This window comes from Babylonia areolata, chromosome 1 (assembly GCF_041734735.1).
Source record: "Babylonia areolata isolate BAREFJ2019XMU chromosome 1, ASM4173473v1, whole genome shotgun sequence".
Lineage (NCBI taxonomy): Eukaryota > Metazoa > Mollusca > Gastropoda > Neogastropoda > Buccinidae > Babylonia > Babylonia areolata.
Window position 1 is genome coordinate 27,060,781 of NC_134876.1, and position 23,053 is coordinate 27,083,833.

The following is a 23,053-nucleotide window of genomic DNA, read 5'->3' on the forward strand; positions in this document are numbered from 1 at the left end:
ACACACACACACACACTCACAGAGTATGCAACTACAAAGATCGTAGTACATTTAAAAATTAAATATCACCAGACTTAGACTAAGAATTAAACCAAAAAGCAGTACTTCCGTAGTTCACAAAAAATAAGAGGCATCACAGTAGAACAACTTTCATTCATTCATACCAATCAAAAGCCCTATCATCACTTCTTCACCCCCATACCCCCATATCCTACACTCCCCCTCCTTTGGAAAAATACCTACAAGCCTAAGCATATTCGCCCTCCACCCCCACTCTCACCCCTACACACACACACACACACACACACACACACACACACACACACTCACACACACACACACAACAAACAAACAACACATACCCTGCACATTTTGTGTGTCTCCAGTTTTCCGTCTGGTAACACACATACCGTGCAAGTGTAAATCATCTCTATGTGCAGACACACACGACGTGTCATGTGAATTATCTCTATGTGCTGTACACAACTAACCGCGCACATGTGAATTGTCTCCACGTGCTGTACACAACTCACCGCGCATATGTAAATTATCTCTATGTGCTGAAGACAACACACACCCTGCACATGTAATCTATCTCTATGTGCTGAAGACAACACACACCCTGCATATGTAATCTTTCTCTATGTGTTGTGGACAACACACACCATGCACATGTAAATCATCTCTATGTGTTGTAGATACCACACACCCTGCACATGTAAATTATCTCAACATGTTGTAGACAACACACAACCTGCATATGTAAATTATCTCCACTTGCTGTAGACAACACACACCACACACATGTAATCTATCTCTGTATGTTATAGACAACACACACCCTGCACATGTAAATCATCTCTATATGTTGTGGACAACATACACCGTGCACACTGAGTATATCTTATGTGCTGTTGACAACACACAACCCGCACATGTACACTTGATCATGTGCTGTAAACAAACACACAGCGTACATATGTGCAACTGTCCAAACTTTTTAAACAACTCAGCACACACATCGAGTATGATTACACTTGTCCACGTACATTAGACAAACACAACGCACGCCATGTACATTACATTTCACCGGTGACGTGCACCAAACAAAGCAGACCTCCTACAGTTCTGACAAACGCGCACATCGTTTGCATTTAAATTCGTGTCATTCCTGTTTGGAAATGGGAGATTCCACAAAGATATCACACCATTCCTTCAACATCAACAATGACCAACATCACATTCACACCAAACCGCTGCTTTCTTATCGATTCTTTTCAGCATCCACACAACTAAATAATCGATATCGGAGAAAAGATGGAATTCAGTCCATACGCAGAGTTTCCTGCCCAAACATATGTGTCATGAGTTGTAAAGAACACACGAGAAGATTTACTGGTCAGATGGGAGGGAGACAGTTTTGCAGAAGATTCCAGATGAATAAAGTTATGTTGGATGTGTGGGGGCAGAGTTGTGGGACGTTGTCAGAAGACTTGTCAGTCAACCAGGAACTGGAGGTCTACAAGAGATAAAAGAATCACTGGTCAAATGGCATGTGGGGGAGAAGAGAATTGACCGGTCACGTGAGGGCGAGATGGAGGTCAGAAGAAGGGGATACAGCAAAGTTTGGTTGTTTTAATTTTGTATGGGATAAAAAGAAGGACAAAGTTAAAAGATCAGTGACAGTGCACAGTGTACAAAACGGGGGTATAAATATTCCACATATTCTATCATTCATAAAAGCTTTAAAACTCACATGGTTGAAAAAAATGCTGCAATATGTCGTATCGTCCAAAATGGAAAATTATATTATCAAAAGAATGTCCAGAAGTTGAAATGTTACAAGAATATGGCCCAATAGTTCTTACAGTTGGAAGACGTACAATAAACCCCTTTTGGAAAGATGTGTTTCGTAGCTACACAGAATTTTATGACAAAATTGATATGCATGTTAAGCAAGATATCCTGATGGAACCTTTGTTTTTTTTAATAACAAATTTAAGATTGATGGTAAAGTCTTGTATTTTGAAGACTGGGTCAGAAAAGATGTTTATTATGTGAAAGACATTGTGAAAGGGAATGGACATTTTTTCAATATTCAAGAAATCCAAGATAAAATTGAAAATCGAGTCCCAATGTTAGAATTCTTCGGTTGTGTTAATTCAGTTAAAAGTTTTTTAAGAGAAAAAAACATAACATTTGAAAACAATGATCCAATGGAACCAGCTTTAATAAAGCATACACTGCAATGATAAAGGCCCCAAGAGGAACGAAATGTTTCTACGAAATAATAATTGGAAAACCAGAAAAGCCAAATGCCTGTAAAAATTGGGACTTGATTTTTGAAAACAAGCTTGATTGGAAAAACATTTTTTTCAATACCAAAAAAATCCATGAGATAAGGTTGAAATGGTTTGGTTCCAGATGAAAATTAATTATCATATTCTTGTGCCAAATTCGGTTTTGATGAAGATGGGAATACTCCCACATAATATGTGTAATTTTTGTAAGGAAGAAAAAGATACAATTCTACATTATTTATGGGAATGTAACCATGTACAATATTTTTGGAAGGAGTTTGTGAGATATTTAAAAGAAAAGTGTTTACATTGTGATAGACTTAACCTGAACGACACACTGGTGCTTTTTGGACATAACAAAATGAAAACTGATGAATGTTTCTCATATATCTTATTGATAGCTAAATTCTATGTATACAAATGTAGAATCGACAAAGTAAAACCAACATTATAAATGTTCAAAAAAGACCTCAAACAGGCATATGAAGTAGACAAGTATGCCTTTAACATAACTATGGAATATAACAAGTTTGTGGAAAAATGGGCACTTTATAACTGTTTGATACAAGATTAAGCTGTTCAATGCTACCTTGGAACTTTGACATTGAACATATATTGTTTTGCTGTTATAGATTTGTCAGTACTTTGAATTTAATCATATGCTTACCCTATACTTTCTAATGCACAAAACATATAAATTCTGTATCTGTAAACCTTTGTCTGAATAAAAAAAATGTTGAAAAAAAAAGAAAAAAAGTTTGGTTGTCAATGGGAGACAGAAAGAAGTGATGTTCATTTGTTGTGGTAGTTTTCAGCACACACACACACACACACACACACACACACACACACACCACACACCACACACACACACACACACACACACACACGCACACTGCGAACACATCATCTCCACCAACTATCGCACAACTAATTTATCATGGATTTATATTTCCATTAAATCGATTCTCCAACAATTATCACGGTGACTGGTCTGCTGAAGGAATCTTGGGGGGATGTAAGTTTTTAGTCATGTCTGGAACATTTTATTCCTGGGGGATGCTAACCTTTTCTCTGTGATTTCCTTTGGTTCCCTGTACTTTGGTGCCTAACTTTACCTCATGGAAGAAGACTTCAGGGCAGAAAAACTGATATTGAGGGGTGTAGTCAGGTAGAAAGTAGATTCTGACCAACGATACAATAAGACGCACAACTATCAAAAAGCTTGTGACAAGAAGAGATAAATTCACAACATCGGTCTGAAGAAAACTCTCACTTCTTCCCTGACCGTTCGTCCATCCGTCTGTCTGTCTGTTTGTCTTTCTGTTTCCCTCTCTCTTTCTCTCTCACAAACATGCACACACACACACACACATGCACACAGAAATACACACACACACACACACACACACACACCAACACCCACACACACACACACACTGGCGTGTACGCCAGAAGATGACCACAGAGGGTCAGTGCCAGTGATCAGCACTGACAGCAGGCAATGCATCTCATTTCCTGACCCCTCCCTTTCCCATAAATACAATCCTTCCCTGGGCCGCTGAAACCTCACAGCCGGAATAGCAAGCCGAGCGGAGGGGGGCGGGGGGTGAGGTGGGGGGTCGGGGGGTCGGGGGGGGGGGGGGGGGGTTGGGGGCGGGAGGGCGTGCGGGCGGCAAGGAGAGAGGGGGGGGATGGAAGATGGAGAAGATGTCGTGCAGGGAGCGGAATGGTGGGGGGGAGAGGGGGAAAAAGATGGAGGAGTCAGGAAGAGGGTGGAGAGTGGGAAAGAGAGGGGGTTGGGTGGGGGGAGGAAGATGGAGGAGTCAGGAAGAGGGTGAAGGGTGGGAAAGAGAGGGGGTGTGGGGGAGAGGGAGGAGGAGGGAGAGGGAGGAGGAGGAAGCTGGAGGAGTCAGGAAGAGGGTGGAGGGTGGGAAAGAGAGGGGATGTGGAGGGGGGAGGAGGAGGAAGCTGGAGGAGTCAGGGAGGGTGAAGGGTGGGAAAGAGAGGGGGTTGGGTGGGGGGAGGAAGATGGAGGAGTCAGGAAGAGGGTGGAGGGTGGGAAAGAGAGGGGGTTGGGGGGAGGAGGAGGAAGATAGAGGAGTCAGGAAGAGGGTGGAGGGTGGGAAAGAGAGGGGATGTGGGGGGTGGGGAGGGTGAGGAGGAAGCTGGAGGAGTCAGGGAGGGTGGGAAAGCGAGGGGGCTGGGGGAGGAAGGTGGAGAAGATGCCTTGCAATGGGTGAAGTGGTGGAGGAGAGAGTTGGGGGAATGGTGGAGAATTATGTCTTGCAGGGAGTGGAGGGGTGGGGGAGAGAGGTGTGAGTGTGGGGGGGAGGGCAGGAGATGGAGATGTCTTGCAGGAGTGGAGGGGTGGAGGGGTGGGGTAGAGAGGTGTGGGTGTGGGGGGAGGGCAGGAGATGGAGATGTCTTGCAGGAGTGGAGGGGTGGAGGGGTGGGGTAGAGACGTGTGGGTGTGGGGGGAGGGCAGGAGATGGAGATGTCTTGCAGGAGTGGAGGGGTGGGGGAGAAAGGTGTGGGTGTGGGGGGAGGGCAGGAGATGGAGATGTCTTGCAGGAGTGGAGGGGTGGAGGGGTGGGGTAGAGAGGTGTGGGTGTGGGGGGAGGGCAGGAGATGGAGATGTCTTGCAGGAGTGGAGGGGTGGAGGGGTGGGGTAGAGAGGTGTGGGTGTGGGGGGAGGGCAGAAGATGGAGATGTCTTGCAGGAGTGGCGGGGTGGAGGGGTGGGGTAGAGAGGTGTGGGTGTGGGGGGAGGGCAGAAGATGGAGATGATTTGCAGGCGTGGAGGGGTGGGGGAGAAAGGTGTGGGTGTGGGGGGAGGGCAGAAGATGGAGATGATTTGCAGGCGTGGAGGGGTGGGGGAGAAAGGTGTGGGTGTGGGGGGAGGGCAGAAGATGGATATATCTTGCAGAGCTGAAGGGGTGGGGGAGAGAGGTGTGGGTGTGGGGGGAGGGCAGAAGGTGGAGATGTCTTGCAGGGGGTGGAGGGGTGGGGGAGAGAGGTGTGGGTGTGGGGGGAGGGCAGAAGATGGAGATGTCTTGCAGGGGGTGGAGGGGTGGGGGAGAGAGGTGTGGGGGGAGGGCAGAAGATGGAGATGTCTTGCAGGGGGTGGAGGGGTGGGGGAGAGAGGTGGGGGGGCAGAAGATGGAGATGTCTTGCAGGGGGTGGAGAGGTGGGGGAGAGAGGGGGGGGGGAGGGCAGAAGATGGAGATGTCTTGCATGGGTGGAGGGGTGGGGGAGAGAGTTGGGGGGGGTGGGGGTGGGGCAGAAGATGGAGATGTCTTGCAGTAGTGGAGGGGTGGGGGAGAGAGGTGGGGGGGGAGGGGAGGGGGCAGAGATGGAGATGTCTTGCAGTAGTGGAGGGGTGGGGGAGAGAGGTGGGGGGGGTGGGGGTGGGGCAGAAGATGGAGATGTCTTGCAGTAGTGGAGGGGTCGGGGAGAGAGGTGGGGGGGGTGGGGGTGGGGCAGAAGATGGAGATGTCTCGCAGGGGTGGAGGGGTGGGGGAGAGAGGTGGGGGGTGGGGGTGGGGCAGAAGATGGAGATGTCTTGCATGGGTGGAGGGGTGGGGGAGAGAGGTGGGGGGGTGGGGGTGGGGCAGAAGATGGAGATGTCTTGCATGGGTGGAGGGGTGGGGGAGAGAGGTGGGGGGGTGGGGGTGGGGCAGAAGATGGAGATGTCTTGCAGGGGATGGAGAGGTGGGGGAGAGAGGTGGGGGGGAGGGCAGAAGATGGAGATGTCTTGCAGTAGTGGAGGGGTGGGGGAGACAGGTGTGTGTGTGTTTGGTGGGGGAGGTCGAGGGGGGGGGGGCAGAGATGGAGATGTCTTGCAGTAGTGGAGGGGTGGGGGAGAGAGGTGGGGGGGGGGGGGCAGAAGATGGAGATGTCTTGCAGGGGGTGGAGAGGTGGGGGAGAGAGGTGTGTGTGTGTGTTTGGTGGGGGAAGGGGGGGGGCAGAGATGGAGATGTCTTGCAGGGGGTGGAGGGGTCGGATAGGACAGGCCAGATATACGGGACTGAAGAGGACGATGCATTTCTGATTCCCCAGATGGATCGAGTATAATGATAACAACGCAGCCTGGCATGTAAGTTGGTCTGTGGTGAACTGTCTGAACGGTCAGTCTGTCAGTCTGTTTCCTCTTTTTTTTTCTTTGTCTGTGTCAGTCTGTCCCTCCCCATCCTCCGCCCCCCACACACTGTCTCTCAACACTCCCTACCACCCCTCTCTCTCCACCCACACTCTCTCTTGCTCTACCCGACTACACCCAGTCCTCTTTAACTTCATCCAACGCCCCCCCACCCCCTCTCTCCCTCTGTGTCTATCTATCTCTCACCCCAACCTATCTCCATACCCAGTCATAACATCCTTCATAACCAGTCATAACACATCCTCCATACCCAGTCATAACAACATCCTCCATACCCAGTCATAACACATCCTCCATACCCAGTCATAACATCCTTCATAACCAGTCATAACACATCCTCCATACCCAGTCATAACATCCTTCATAACCAGTCATAACACATCCTCCATACCCAGTCATAACACATCCTCCATACCCAGTCATAACACATCCTCCATACCCAGTCATAACATCCGCCACACCCAGTCATAACAACATCCTCCACACCCAGGCATAACAACATCCTCCACACCCAGTCATAACATCCTCCATACCGTCATAACATCCTCCTTAACCAGTCTTAACATCCTCCATACCCAGTCATAACATCTTCCATACCGTCATAACATCATCCATAACCAGTCATAACATCTTCCATACCCAGTCATAATATCGTCCATACCGTCATAACATCCTCCATACCCAGTCATAACATCCTCCATACCGTCATAACATCCTCCTTAACCAGTCTTAACATCCTCCATACCCAGTCATAACATCTTCCATACCGTCATAACATCTTCCATACCCAGTCATAACATCTTCCATACCGTCATGACATCCTCCATACCCAGTCATAACATCCTCCATACCCAGTCAGAACATCCTCTACACCCAGTCATAACAACATCCTCCATACCCAGTCATAACACATCCTCCAAACCCAGTCATAAAATCCTCCATACCCAGTCATAACATCCTCTACACCCAGTCATAACATCCTCCATACCCAGTCATAACATCTTCCATACCGTCATAACATCCTCCATACCCAGTCATAACATCCTCTACACCCAGTCATAACAACATCCTCCATACCCAGTCATAACACATCCTCCAAACCCAGTCATAACAACATCCTCCATACCCAGTCATAACATCCTCTACACTCCATACCCAGTCATAACAACATTCTCCACACCCAGTCATAACAACATCCTCCACACCCAGGCATAACAACATCCTCCACACCCAGTCATAACATCCTCCATACCGTCATAACATCCTCCTTAACCAGTCTTAACATCCTCCATACCCAGTCATAACATCTTCCATACCGTCATAACATCATCCATAACCAGTCATAACATCCTCCATACCCAGTCATAACATCCTCTATACCGCCATAACATCCTCCTTAACCAGTCTTAACATCCTCCATACCCAGTCATAACAACATCCTCCATACACAGTCATAACATCCTCCATACCCATCCTCCATACCCAGTCATAACATCCTCCATAACCAGTCATAACATCCTCCATACCCAGACATCTGAGGGGGAAGGGGGAGATGAGGAGGAGGAAGGAGAGATGAGGAGGGGGAGATAAGGAGGAGGAGGAAGGGGAGATGAGGAGGGGGAGATGAGGAGGAGGAGGGGGATATGAGGAGTAGGAGGAGGACGGCGGAGATGAGGAGGAGGAGGGGGAGATGAGGAGGAGGAGGAGGAGGCGGAAAAGAGGATGAGGAGGTGGAAGGGTGACGACAGTGACAGACCTTCATCAGACACGACGCTGCTGGCTGTTTGCCGTCTGTCCTCTGTGCCGCTGTAGGACCCCCTCATACCTCCCCTCCCCTACCTCCCCTGTCTCTTGCCCCCCCACCCCCCCAGTCCCTACCTCCCCTGCCTCTTGCACCAATTTATCACCTCCACCCCCACCCCCGGCCCCCAACCCCTACCTCCCCTGCCTCTTGACCCACTTTACCACCTCCACACACCCTCCCCCTGCCTCTTGACCCACTTTACCACCTCCACACACCCCCAGCCCCTACCTCCCCTGCCTCTTGACCCACTTTACCACCTCCACCCCCCCAGCCCCTACCTCCCCTACCTCTTGCCCCACTTTACCACCTCCACCCCTTAGCCCCTACCTCCCCTGCCTCTTGACCCACTTTACCACATCCACCCCCTAGCCCCTACCTCCCCTGCCTCTTGACCCACTTTACCACCTCCACCCCCTAGCCCCTACCTCCCCTGCCTCTTGACCCACTTTACCACCACCTCCCCCCCAAGCCCCTACCTCCCCTGCCTCTTGACCCACTTTACCACCACCTCCACCCCCCAGCCCCTACTACCCCTGCCTCTTGCCCCATTTTACCACCTCCACCCCCCCCTTAGCCCCTACCTCCCCTGCCTCTTGCCCACTTTACCACTTCCATCCCCCCCTCCCGGCCCCCAACCCCTACCTCCCCTGCCTCTTGCACCACTTTACCACCTCCCACCATAATTCTCCATACCATACCCACCACCTCCTCTGCTATCTCCACACCACTTTAAAAGGACTGAACTTTATCTTCCTGCAAGGTCCTGTGGACGCCCGTTTATCTCACTGAGTACACAGCTTCCATCCTGAATATGGGAGGTGAAAGAACTCTGGGGCACAACTTTTCTGATCAGTGTGTATTCATGGAGACGGCGCAACACCCAGATTCAATCCTGAGACAGGGAGGGAAAGAACTATTCATGGAGATGGCACCAGCTCCCTTCTGGCAACACGACCACCACCGGAGGTCAGGGGTCAGGGGTGAAGTCTGAACTGTCCTGATGTTGCTGTTGCTGGAGCCGCTACGGGTGTTCTGATGTGTAGCTGCTGGTGGTGGTGTGGTGGTGTGTTGTTGTTGTTGGTGGTTGGTGGTGGTGGTGGTGTGTGGTGGTGGTATTGTGGTGGTGGTGGTGTGGTGGTGGTGGTAGTGATGGTGGTGGTGGTGTGGTGGTGGTAGTGGTGGTGTGGTGGTGGTGATGCTGGTGGTGGTGGTGGTGATGGTGGCGATGGTATGGTGAAAATGATAAGGAATTGGAATCGAACTTCTGCAGATGGTTTATGTTTACTCTCTCTCTCTCTCTTGGACAATATTGGAGCACACGAAGAAGAAAATTTACTAGAGATAGAAGATGAACTTGAACCACTGTTTAATGATCCAATATCTAAAGAAGAAGTTGTAGCTAGTATTAGACATCTAAAGTCAGGAAAAAGCGCAGGCCCCGACAAAATTGTAGGAATAATGCTGCAGTGTGCAAATTCTGCTATGATTGGTTTACTTGTACAGTTATTTAATAATCTTTTTGAAAACAGTACGTTCCCTCTTGAATGGGCAAAATGTATTATTATTCCTATCCACAAAAAGGATATATTAATAATCCTGATAACTATCGTGGAGTATCACTCACAAGTATTTTAAGAAAAGTTTACGCACATATTCTAAATAAGAGACTTACTAAGTGGGCTGAAAAGGAAGAAAAAATAATGGAAGGACAAGCAGATTTCAGAGCGAATTATAGTACTGTCGACCACATATTCACATTGTATGCGATAGTTCAAAATACCTGCTGCATAATACGAAACTTTATGTTTCTTTCGTGGACTTCAAAAAAGCCTTTGATTCTTTTAACCGTAATTCATTATTGAATGTTCTTCGAAGAAGTGGTGTGAGAGGTAAATTATACATGGCTCTTAAAGGTGTTTACAACTCAGTTTGTGCATGTGTGCGTGTGAAGGGCATATACTCAGATTACTTTGATTGTCCAAATGGAGTGAAACGAGGCTGTCTTCTGAGCCCTCATTTATTTTCCTTTTTTAATTTTTTTAATTAACAAACTGGCTGTGGAACTGTCCAACAGAGGTAGACATGGTATTCAGCTAATACCTGGAGCTGTTGAAATATTTTTACTTCTATTTGCTGATGATGCTGTTCTTTTATCTGGAACAGTTAAAGGTTTACAGATTCAATCATATGCCTTAGAAGAAGAATCAGATCGTTTAGGTTTGACAATGAACTTGGATAAGACAAACATTATGGTTTTTAGAATGGGTGGACACATATCAGTGCACGAAAAACGGTATTATGGAAGTTCAGAAGTTAGAGCTGGTTATTTCATTATATTAATACTTAGGAATTATATTTTCAACAAAATTAAGTTTGAATTATGCATGGGAAGATTCGTGTAGTAAAGGGAAAAAGAGCGTCATCGAAATTTTGAAAACTTTAAGAAAGCTCAATGCTTTTGATTATTGTTTCTTTTGGAAACTATTCGACACACAGATAGAACCTTCAATTATATATGCATCTGAAATCTGGGGACTAAATGTGAATTCGTAGATTGAGAAAGTACATACTTATGCTATTAAACATTTTCTTAATGTGCCAATACATTAATCTAACACAGTTTTATACGGAGAAACGGGAAGATATCTTTTGTATGTAAAAACGTATGTAAGGTGCATTAAGTACTGGTTGAAACTGTTGAAGCTTCCACAAACACGTCTTTGTAGGCAGGCCTATGATATGATGTGTGTACAATTAGAGTTAGGGAAAGAAAACTGGGCTTATAGAGTAAAGGTCTTATCAGAACAATTTCTAAATGTTATTATTAAAGGAAAGTACAGACTACAAGAAATAACGCGTGAATGGATGGTAATATCACGAAGTATTTGATGTGTTTTTATTGTTTCTTGTTTGATTGTTCGCTTTATTTCTTTGCATATTATGTTGCAAGTGTGCTGCTGATCTTTATTTATCTTCAGTGTTTATAATTTATTTGATCATTATGGGAAATATGATCAGTTGGCATTGAAACAAATGTTATCACCCCGACCCCCCTTGTCAAAAGACCTTTTTGTAGGCAATGACAATAAACAATTTCAAGTTTCAAGTCTCTCTCTCTCTCTCTCTCTCTCTCTCTCTCTCTCTCTCTCTCCTGATACGAATGATTTCCGAATAATATCGATACCATCTTCGCTTTCTATACCACTTGAGAAACACTACACAAACACCCCTTGCAATATACTGGCCAGCACAACCTGATTCATCAACTCAGTTTCGCTCAAAACACTCCTGTCAGGCTGCTCGTACGAGTCTTATAGATAGACTATTTACATCTATTAAAGAGCAAGCAAATCGATGGAGTAATATTTTTAGGTTGAAGAAAACATTTGACCTCGTTAACCATCAGATACTTTTGAAAAGCCACGAGCTTATCATGTTTGTTCATATTATGTTCATTTCTTTGAGTCGTACTTAAAATAAACAGAGTGTAAACGGGACTTTTTCGAATGACGGGATAAGAAAAAGGACAATCCTCAGTGGTCTGCTATTGGCCCCCAATTGTTCAATCTTTATACTAATGCTATTCCATTGTACATCTCCTCATCACGCAGATATTTGCAGATGATTGTTCTCTTCTTACAGCTGGAGTAGATTTAGAGCACACTAACGATTGAATGCAAACAAACTTAGCACAATACAGCAAAACACAGCACAGCACAATACAACACAGCACAACACAGCACACCACGTTAAAACAAGTGCACATCACATCACATCACAGCACAGCACAGCACAGCACGACAGCCTGACGGACCTGCAGCCACATAGACGTGTTGTCCCGGCTCCCCCTCCTTGATGATGAAGTGGCCCCTGTTGACGCTGCGCGGGTACATGCAGTCCACCATCTCCCGGACCTGGGTGGGGTCCAGGTTCTTCAGGAAGTCATTGTCCAGGATGGCGTCTTTGATCTGCTGCTTGGCTCTGTGGACACAGCAAGTCACTGCAGTGTTAACGGGGTGTGTGTGGTGTGGTGTGGTGTGGTGTGGACACAGCAAGTCACTGCAGTGTTGATGTGGTGTGTGTGGTGTTGTGTGGTGTGGTGTGTGTGGTGTGGTGTGGTGTGAACACAGCAAGTCACTGCAGTGTTGATGTGGTGTGTGTGGTGTGGTGTGCGTGGTGTGTGGTGTGGTGTGGTGTGGTGTGGTGTGTGTGATGTGGTGTGTGTGGTGTGGTGTGTGTGATATGGTGTGGTGTGTGTGGTGTGGTGTGTGTGGTGGGCTATGGTGTGGTGTGTGTGGTGTGTGTGGTGGGTGTGGTGTGGTGTGATGTGGTGTGGTGTGGACACAGCAAGTCACTGCAGTGTTAACGGGGTGTGTGTGGTGTCGTGTGGTGTGGTGTGGTGTGGTGTGGACACAGCAAGTCACTGCAGTGTTGATGTGGTGTGTGTGGTGTTGTGTGGTGTGGTGTGTGTGGTGTGGTGTGGTGTGAACACAGCAAGTCACTGCAGTGTTGATGTGGTGTGTGTGGTGTGGTGTGCGTGGTGTGTGGTGTGGTGTGGTGTGGTGTGGTGTGTGTGATGTGGTGTGTGTGGTGTGGTGTGTGTGATATGGTGTGGTGTGTGTGGTGTGTTGTGGTGTGGTGTGTGTGGTGGGCTATGGTGTGGTGTGTGTGGTGGGTGTGGTGTGGTGTGATGTGGTGTGGTGTGGACACAGCAAGTCACTGCAGTGTTGATGTGGTATGTGTGGTGTGGTGTGGTGTGGATACAGCAAGTCACTGCAGTGTTGATGTGGTGTGTGTGGTGTGGACACAAGTCACTGCAGTGTTAATGTGGTGTGGTGTGGTGTGGTGTGGTGTGGTGTGGTGTGCTGTGGTTGTGTTGTGATGTGGTGTGTCGTGGTGTGATGTTTTGTGGTGAGTTGTGGTATGATGTAGTGTGGTGAGATGTCGTGGTGTGTTGTGGTGTGTCGTGGTGTGGTGTGTTGTGTTGTGGTGTGTTGTGGTGTGGTGTGTCGTGTTGTGGTGTGATGTTTTGCGGTGTGGTGTGGTGTGGTGTGGTGGTGAGGTGTGGTGTGTCGTGTTGTGGTGTGGTGTGTCGTGTTGTGTTGTGGTGTGCCGTGTTGTGGTGTGTTGTGGTGTGGTGTGTCGTGTTGTGGTGTGATGTTTTGCGGTGTGGTGTGGTGTGGTGTGGTGGTGAGGTGTCGTGTGTCGTGTTGTGGTGTGATGTTTTGTGGTGTGGCGTGGTGTGGTGTGGTGTGGTGGTGTGGTGTGATATTGTGGTGTGGTGTGTCGTGGTGTGGTGTGTCGTGGTGTGGTGTGTTGTGGTGTGGAGTGGTATGGTGTGGTGTGTTGTGGTGTGGTATGGTGTGGTGTGTTGTGTCGTGGTGTGCTGCGTTGAGGTGTGGTGTGGTGTGTTGCATTGCGATGTGCTTTATGGTATTGTATTGTGCTGTGTTGTGTTGTGTTTCATTGTAGTATTAACATCGCCCTCCTCCTCTTCCTCCTTCATCTCCTACTCCTCCTCTTCTTCTTCATCTTCTGAGTTCCAGTCTGCTGAGTGAATGCGTCAGTGAGTGAGCGAACAGACAAACAATATGACCGTTCAAAAGGCAGTGATGTTGCGCTGTATTTAGATTTTTCCTAAGACTCAAGGGGAGGGGTAGGGAGGAGAAGTGTTAACAGTCCAGTGCAGTCGTCACCTGATGCGCTCAGAAGTGCAACACGCAAAACGTGTGCCGGACGAACCGTTGAAGCTGCAGTTTGTGACGTCAATGTGACCCCAACCTCCACCACTTTCTCCTGTCCACCATTTCCCCCCTTCTGTCTCAGATCCTTTGAAAGAAATCCGTATCACAGACCACGCTTCGCTCGTGAGCTGCAATGCTGTCCGTTGACTCCCTGAACACGGTGTTGCAAGCCTGACCCATGTTGTGTTACATGAGGTGGTCTAGATAAGAGCTGACCCATGTTGTGTTACATGAGGTGGTCTAGATAAGAGCTGACCCACGTTGTGTTACATGAGGTGGTCTAGATAAGAGCTGACTCATGTTGTGTCACATGAGGTGGTCTAGATAAGAGCTGACCCATGTTGTGTTACATGAGGTGGTCTAGATAAGAGCTGGCCCATGTTGTGTTACATGAGGTGGTCTAGATAAGAGCTGACCCATGTTGTGTTACATGAGGTGGTCTAGATAAGAGCTGGCCCATGCGTTACATGAGGTGGTCTAGATAAGAGCTGACCCATGTTGTGTTACATGAGGTGGTCTAGATAAGAGCTGACCCATGTTGTGTTACACGAGGTGGTCTAGATAAGAGCTGACCCCTGCTGTGTTACATGAGGTGGTCTAGATAAGAGCTGACCCCTGTTGTGTTACATGAGGTGGTCTAGATAGGAGCTGACCCATGTTGTGTTACATGAGGCGGTGGGTGATAAGACCTCAAACAGTGTTGTGTTGTCAGTGAGTTACTGGGTGATCAGTCATCACACTGTGTTCTAAGTGAGTTACTGGTGATTAGACATCACAGTGTGTTGTTAGTGAGTTACTGGTGATTAGACATCACACTGTGTTGTCAGTGAGTTATTGGTGATTACACATCATACAGTGTGTCAGTGAGTTACTGTGTTGTCAGTGAGTTACTGTGTTGTCAGTTACTTGTAATTAGACATCAATCAGTGTTGTCAGTGAGTTACTGGTGATTAGACATCATACAGTTTTGTCAATGAGTTACTGGTGATTATACATCACACAGTGTTGTCAGTGAGTTACTGTATTGTCAGTGAGTTACTGGTGATTATACATCACAAAGTGTTGTCAGTGAGTTACTGTATTGTCAGTGAGTTACTGGTGATCAGACATCATACAGTGTTGTCAGTGAGGTACTGGTGATTGTACATCACACAGTATTATCAGTGAGTTACTGTATTGTCAGTGAGTTACTGGTGATCAGACTTCATGCAGTGTTGTCAGTGAGTTACAGTGTTGTCAGTGAGTTACTGTTGATCAGACATCACACAGTGTTGTCAGTGAGTTACTGGTGATTATACATCATACGGTGTTGTCAGTGAGTTACTGTGTTGTCAGTGAGTTACTGGTGATCAGACATCATACAGTGTTGTCAGTGAGTTACTGTGGTGTCAGTGAGTTACTGGTGATCAGACATCACACAGTGTTGTCAGTGAGTTACTGTGTTGTCAGTGAGTTACTGGTGATCAGACATCATACATTGTTGTCAGTGAGTTACTGGTGATCAGACATCACACAGTGTTGTCAGTGAGTTACTGGTGATCAGACATCATACAGTGTTGTCAGTGAGTGACTGTTGATCAGACATCACACAGTGTTGTCAGTGCGTTACTGGTGATCAGACATCATACAGTGTTGTCAGTGAGTTTCTGGTGATTAGACATACAGTGTTGTCAGTGAGTTACTGGTGATCAGACATCACACAGTGTTGTCAGTGAGTTACTGGTGATCAGACATCACACAGTGTTGTCAGTGAGTTACTGGTGATCAGACATCACACAGTACAGTGTTTTCAGAGGCGTCAGGCACGCAAACCATTAACATTCCCGACAACTTTTGTTTGTAATTAATTCCAAGACGTGATCGAGAAGGGGATAGAAAAAGCGAACGACCGAGAGAGAGTGAGAGATCAAGAAAGAGGGAGACAGACAGACAGATAGTGATAAAAGAAAAAGAAGAGAGAGAGGCGGGTGGGGGGCGGGGGGGGGGGGGGGTACCCTTTGAGATGAGACAAAGGACGAAGAACAGACAAACATGGACACAGAGACAAACTGAAGCCTGTGGTAAACCGATTGGAACCAGACTGCCTCTCACTTTCTGTACAGCGGAGAGAGAGAAGAAAAGAAGACACACAGACAGGAACAAACAGAAAATATGGACAGAGAAAACGAACAAGACAGAAGGAGTTAACACGTGCTGATGGTAAACAAGCAGGTGGATGTGATTCAGTCATCCAGGCGTAAAGCGCCTAGCGTTGGTGTATTGTCAATTTAAAACAACAAACTCACACACTTATGATCACTAACACTGGACAGTTCTCACCACATTTCCTTTCTCTTAGAACTTCATCGTTATCGAGCTAAAATGTCGCCATCTATCTATCTATCTATACACATACATAGTTTATTCTTCGAGATAGATAGATAGATAATACTTCTGTCTAGCATAATTTATTGTTTTCTCTTATTTTTTTTTTCATCTTGTCTCATTCTGATATCATATCACACACAACTAATAGTCATTGATATCACTTCTGCAAGGTGGTCATTGTAGAGTATAGTAAATATTGATGACGGACTACGATTTCAGAACTGATGCAATTCCCATGTGTCTGTGGGCGGAAAGTTTCCACTGAGCGTGGCATGAAGATCCACAGGACCAAAAAGGGTTGTATGAAGAATCTGACGAATGCTCAGCAGCGCACTGCACCAGCAGGTAAGACGTCGGAAAACCAAGGCCAGGATTCAAACCACAGTGCCAAGGACATCCTCGCTGATAATTCAGACGAATCATTTGCGCAAGATCTTGAAGCCAAACGCCAAAAACTAAACTTGCCACCTGCAAGTGCAAAAACGGAATGGCAAGAGTTGGACCAGAAAATAGTTCGAAAACTTGATGCGCTGATAGGAAAGAGCACCTTGGAACACAAGTTGGCCACCCACGGAGATATCGTGTACGCAACCTGTCGGGAAACCTATGGAGTGAAAGAACCAAAGACAAGAACACCTCAAAAATCCAGGCGACAACGAGAAATGGACAACATCCGAAATGCAAAAAAGAAAGCTCAAGAAAACGATGAAGGCAGCTTCAGAATTTGAGAAGCAGGGCCTACAGAAACTTCGGAAAGACCTGAAAGTAAAGCACAGTGCCCTCAGTAAAGCTGAATCAGCAAGTTGGAAAAGGAGCAAAAAGAAGAAGACACAGTACTGCTTCTTTCGAGACCCCTTTCAGTTCACCAGGAAACTGTTCGAGCAGCCCAAATCAGGGACACTCACAGTGGACAAAGAAACACTGAACAGCACCTCCGGAAATGTATTCTGATCAGCAAACCAATAAACCACTAGATCTCAAGGGTTTGGTTCATCCCAGAAAACCAGAGAAGAAGTTCAGCTATAAACCACCAACCCTTGAGGAAGTACAGACAGTGGTCAAGAAAGCCAGGGCCAAATCATCACAAGGGCCAAACGGAATACCGTACCTGCTGTACAAGAAATGTCCCAAAGTCCTTGAGTGGCTCCACAGAGTGATAAGATCAGCATGGAGGAACCTGAAGATCAGCGACCAGTGGATGATAGCTGATGGCGTGTACATCCCGAAAGAGCAGAATTCAAGTACCATTGGCCAGTTCAGACCAATATCGCTCCTGAATGTCGAAGGGAAAATCTTCTCTGTCATGGCTGCAAGACTGACAAAATACCTCACAGAAAATGAGTACCTGGATGTGTCAGTCCAGAAAGGCGGCATCCCAGGAGTTCCTGGCTGTGTAGAACATGCCACAATGATTTGGGATGCAATCCAAAGAGCAAAGACAGAGAAAAAGAACCTTGACGTGGTATGGCTGGATCTGGTAAAGTAAAAGGGTACGGGTCAGTTCCTCATGAGATGATCCATCTGGCTCTCTAGATGTACCTTGTATCAACGAATATCAGGGAAATGCTGAAGAAGTGTTAATTTTTAGTAAAGTATTTTTTATGTATCAATGATATCATTCTGTGGTATGCCGTCTTCCCTTCATGTTGTTCCAGAGTGGCATAAGGCAATGCGCACTTTCAGATTAAAAAACTCACATGGTCATACTGCCCGGGACATGCAGGAGTTAAGGGAAATGAGCGAGCTGACAGACTTGCTGGTAACTCAACACCAACGAGCGGCCTACATCTAGGGAAATCGGAAAGCCTCAGAAAAGTCAAAGAATATAAAAAAGAACAGGTACAAGGCCATCACACCATCGATCGCCTTAAAGAAATAAAAGCAGAGAGAGGGAGCGGCCGTACGTCTAACATGAAAGGTAGAGCACGATGCTTTGCAAATCAAACAAATATCGGCATCATTTCCAAACCAACATTGCGCAAATTTCTTCAAAACGGAACAGTCTCTGTGGGCTTTTCCAAATACAATAGACTGAGCAACACACTAGACGCCACGTTCTTGGCATCAGAGATCTTTTCCCATCCCTCTTGCGGCCAATCAGTGGCAGCCTCTGTGCGTGTGTGTATATGTGTATGTCTGGGTCTTTTTTTTTTTTTTTTTTTTGTGAGTGCGTTTGTGCATGCGTGAGAGTGTAAGTGTACACAAGTGTCAGGAGAGTTCTGTGCATGTGTGTGTGTGTGTGTGTGTGTGTGTGTGTGTGTGTGTGTGTGTGTGTGTGTGTGTGAGGGGGAGGTGGGGGTGCAGGGAGGAGGTGGGGCAGAGGATGAGGTATGTGAGTGTATGCATGCCTACACTGTGGGAGCAACAGGATATTGGAACGTATATATTATATATATATATCTTTGTATATATGTGTGTGGGGTTGGGGGTAGGAGATATGGGCGTGTGTGTGTGTGCTTGTACAAGTAAGCGTTCATCTGTGTGTGTGTGTGTGTGTGTGTGTGTGTGTGTGTGTGTGTGTGTGTGTGTGCCGTGGAAGCTGGGATACATAGACTAGAAATGAGTGTGTGGAGGAGGGGGGTAGAGGAGGTGCAGGGTAATGTGTGTGTGTGTGTGTGTGTGTGTGTGTGTGTGTGTGTGTTGGAGCTCATGTACGTTTATATGTATTTGACTGTGCTTTCATATCTGTGAAACTGCGTATTTGGTGCATATCTGTTATGCATGTGTGGGTGTATGTGTGAATGTGTGTCTTCATGTTTTACATTTATTTGCTTATTTATCATCATTGTTGTCTTATTTATTGAATTATTTATTTATTTATTATTATTATTATTTTATTATTATTTTCATTACTACTACCTTTTTTTTTTATATATCATAATTATTATTTATTTATTTATTTATCTATGTATGTAAGCTTATCTCTCTCTCTCTCTCTCTCTATATATATATATATATATTTTTTTTTTTTTTTTTTTAATTATTATTTTTTTTTTTTTTCCTCAAGGCCTGACTAAGCGCGTTGGGTTACGCTGCTGGTCAGGCATCTGCTTGGCAGATGTGGTGTAGCGTATATGGATTTGTCCGAACGCAGTGACGCCTCCTTGAGCTACTGAGACTGAAACTGTTCCTTACTGGAGGGTATCCTTGCAAAAATGAATTAAAAATAAAATAAGATTTATGAAGTGGAGGTATTGCATTGTATTGTATTGTATTGTATTGTATTGTATTGTACTGTATTATCAATTTTGGTCACAACAGATTTCTCTGTGTGAAATCCAGGTTGCTCTCCCCAGGGAGAGTGCGTCGCTACACTGAGAGCGCCACCCATTTTTTGTATTTTTTCTTGCATGCTGTTTTTTTTTTGTTTTTTTTTTTAAAATTGTTTTTCTATCGAAGTGGATTTTTCTACAGAATGTTGCCAGGAACGACCCTTTTGTTGCCGTGGGTTCTTTCACGTGCGCTAAGTGCATGCTACACACGGGATCTCGGTTTATCGTCTCATCCAACTGACTGGTGACCAGACCACCACTTATGCTTGTTTCTCTCATGGATTCCCGATGACGTCCATCAGGGTGAAAATTTTAAAAAAGAAACTGTTCAACAGCAGATTGATGATTGTTATGGTGTGCAGGTAATGTCCCCTACACCTGTTATAGTGTGCAGGTAGTGTCACCTACACCTGTTATAGTGTGCATGTAGTATCTTCTACACCTGTTATAGTGTGCAGGTAGTGTCTTCTACACCTGTCATAGTGTGCAGGTAGTGTCCCCCTACACCTGTTATAGTGTGCAGGTAATGTCCCCTGCATCTGTTATAGTGTGCAGGTAGTGTCTTCTACACCTGTTATAGTGTGCAGGTAATGTCACCTACACGTGTTATAGTGTGCATGTAGTGTCCCCTACACCTGTTATAGTGTGCAGGTAGTGTCCCCTACACCTGTTATAGTGTGCAGTAATGTCCCCTGCACCTGTTATAGTGTGCAGGTAGTGCCTTCTACACCTGTTATAGTGTGCAGGTAGTGTCCCCTACACCTGTTATAGTGTGCAGGTAGTGTCCCCTACACCTGTTATAGTGTGCAGGTAGTGTCCCCTACACCTGTTATAGTGTACAGGTAGTGTCCCCTACACCTGTTAAAGTGTGCAGGCAATGCCCCCTGCACCTGTTATAGTGTGCAGGTGGTGTCTTCTACACCTGTTATAGTGTGCAGGTAGTGTCCCCCCACACCTGTTACACTCTGCAGGTGGTGTCACCTACACCTGTTATAGTGTGCAGGTAGTAACACCTACACCACCCCCACTCTGTCTGCCCTCCCTCATCCCTTCACCCCCCCACTCCCAACCCTTCCACCCCCCCTCCGTTTCATCTCCCCCCCCCCCCCCCCCCACTCTTGCGGCTCAGTCTTGAAGGTTGAGCAGACTCCTTGTTCTCCTCCCACCTCCACCTTTTCCACACATTACCCGCAGTTGGCTCAGTGAGCTGAACAGGGTTGGCTCTATGATGTGGGGCCAACGCCGCTTCCCGCTGTCTTTCTTTGCCAGTCCCTTGCCGCACTTTAGCTAACGGTGGTGATGGCGTAACCAGTCTGTCAGCACGTCGTGGTGAATGTGCTGCTAATTAGAATAATTCTGAGCTGTTTTGTCTGTTGAGGAGACCTGGCGTCCACTGCCTTCGCTTGTTCCTCTCCCCTCCCTCGACCCCCCTCCCTCCTCCCGCCCTCTTTAATTCTTCCCCGCCTTCCTTCCCTCGGGATTCATGCCTTGTCATCTTTTGAAATAGATGTCGGTACGTCGGAAATGTATGCTGAATTGATCTTTGATCGGGCTGGCTTTTATACACAGAATTGTATATCTCTCCCGCCCCCCTCCACCTTACCTTCCCTTTCTACTTTCTGTGTGACGTAATTGTTAGACTTGTCGTCACAAGGTGTAGCTACAAGTGGACAGAAATGGGCCAGTCAAAGTGGAGCAGTGAATGTGTCAATTATTCACTCAGCTCAGCGTCACTAAGACAGGGCCCATGACTGGCCACTTTCGTTCAACCAACTGGGACGTGTTGCAGTTTGTTGTCAGTGTAAAATTATAGTAGTTTGCACATCAAATTCTTAGTAGTCACCTGGAAAGAAATGGAACCTGGCACAGGTTGACTTGGAAAGGGTGATGCAGTGTGAACAGTGTGATGCAGGGGGGACAGTGTGATGCAGGGTGAACAGGGTGATGCAGTGTGAACAGGATGATGCAGTATGAACAGGGTGAACAGGGTGATGCAGGGTGAACAGGGTGATGCAGGGTGAACAGTGTGATGCAGTGTGAACAGGGTGATGCAGGGTAAACAGTGTGAACAGGGTGATGCAGGGTGAACAGTTGATGCAGTGTGAACAGGGTGATGCAGGGTGGACGGTGTGATGCAGGGTGAACAGGGTGATGCAGGGTGGACGGTGTGATGCAGTGTGAACAGGGTGATGCAGGGGGAACAGGGTGATGCAGGGTGAACAGTGTGATGCAGGTTGGACAGTGTGATGCAGGGTGGGCAGTGTGATGCAGGGTGAACAGTGTGATGCAGTGTGAACAGGGTGAACAGTGTGATGCAGGGTGAGCAGTGTGAACAGGGTGGTGCAGTGTGAACAGTGTGATGTAGGGTGAACACAGTGATGCAGGGTGGACAGTGTGATGCAGGGTGAACAGTGTGATGCAGTGTGGACAGGGTGGTGCAGTGTGAACAGTGTGATGTAGGGTGAACACGGTGATGCAGGGTGGACAGTGTGATGCAGTTTGAACAGGGTGATGCAAGGTGGGAAGTGTGATGCAGTGTGAACAGGGTGATGCAGTGTGAACAGTGTGATGCAGGGTGGACAGTGTGATGCAGGATGATGCAGTGTGATGGAGGGTGAACAGGGTGATGCAGGGTGGACAGTGTGATGCAGGGTGATGCAGTGTGAACATGGTGAACAGTGTGATGCAGTGTGAACAGGGTGATGCAGGGTGGACAGTGTGATGCAGTGTGAACAGTGTGATGCAGGGAGGACAGTGTGATGCAGTGTGAACAGTGTGATGCAGTGTGAACAGGGTGATGCAGGGTGGACAGTGTGATGCAGGGTGGACAGGGTGATGCAGGGTGGACAGTGTGATGCAGTGTGAACAGTGTGATGCAGGGTGGACAGTGTGATGCAGTGTGAACAGGGTGATGCAGGGTGGACAGTGTGATGCAGTATGAACAGGGTGATGCAGTGTGAACACGGTGATGCAGGGTGAACAGGGTGATGCAGGGTGAACAGGGTGATGCAGGGTGAACAGGGTGATGCAGTGTGATGCAGTGTGAACACGGTGATGCAGGGTGGACAGGGTGATGCAGGGTGGACAGTGTGATGCAGGGTGATGCAGTGTGAACAGGGTGATGCAGGGTGGACAGTGTGATGCAGGGTGGACAGGGTGATGCAGTGTGAACAGGTGATGCAGGGTGAACAGTGTGATGCAGGGTGAACAGGGTGATGCAGTGTGAACAGTGTGATGCAGGGTGAACAGTGTGATGCAGTGTGGACAGGTGATGCAGGGTGAACAGTGTGATACAGGGTGAACAGTGTGATGCAAGGTGGACAGTGTGATGCAGGGTGAACAGGGTGATGCAGGGTGAACAGGGTGATGCAGGGTGGACAGTGTGATGCAGGGTGAACAGAGTGA

General features: G+C 47.1%; 1 protein-coding gene across 2 annotated transcripts in view; it reads right to left on the reverse strand.

Annotated features, from left to right (window-relative positions):
• The window catches only part of LOC143291680 (cGMP-dependent protein kinase 1-like), a 207,260-nt gene that overhangs the window by 125,925 nt on the left and 58,282 nt on the right, over nucleotides 1-23,053 (reverse strand). For both annotated transcript variants that reach the window (XM_076601703.1, XM_076601695.1), the window contains exon 3: nucleotides 12,080-12,246. In XM_076601703.1, the coding sequence (XP_076457818.1) occupies nucleotides 12,080-12,246 (167 nt within the window). The remainder of the gene's footprint in view (nucleotides 1-12,079; nucleotides 12,247-23,053) is intronic.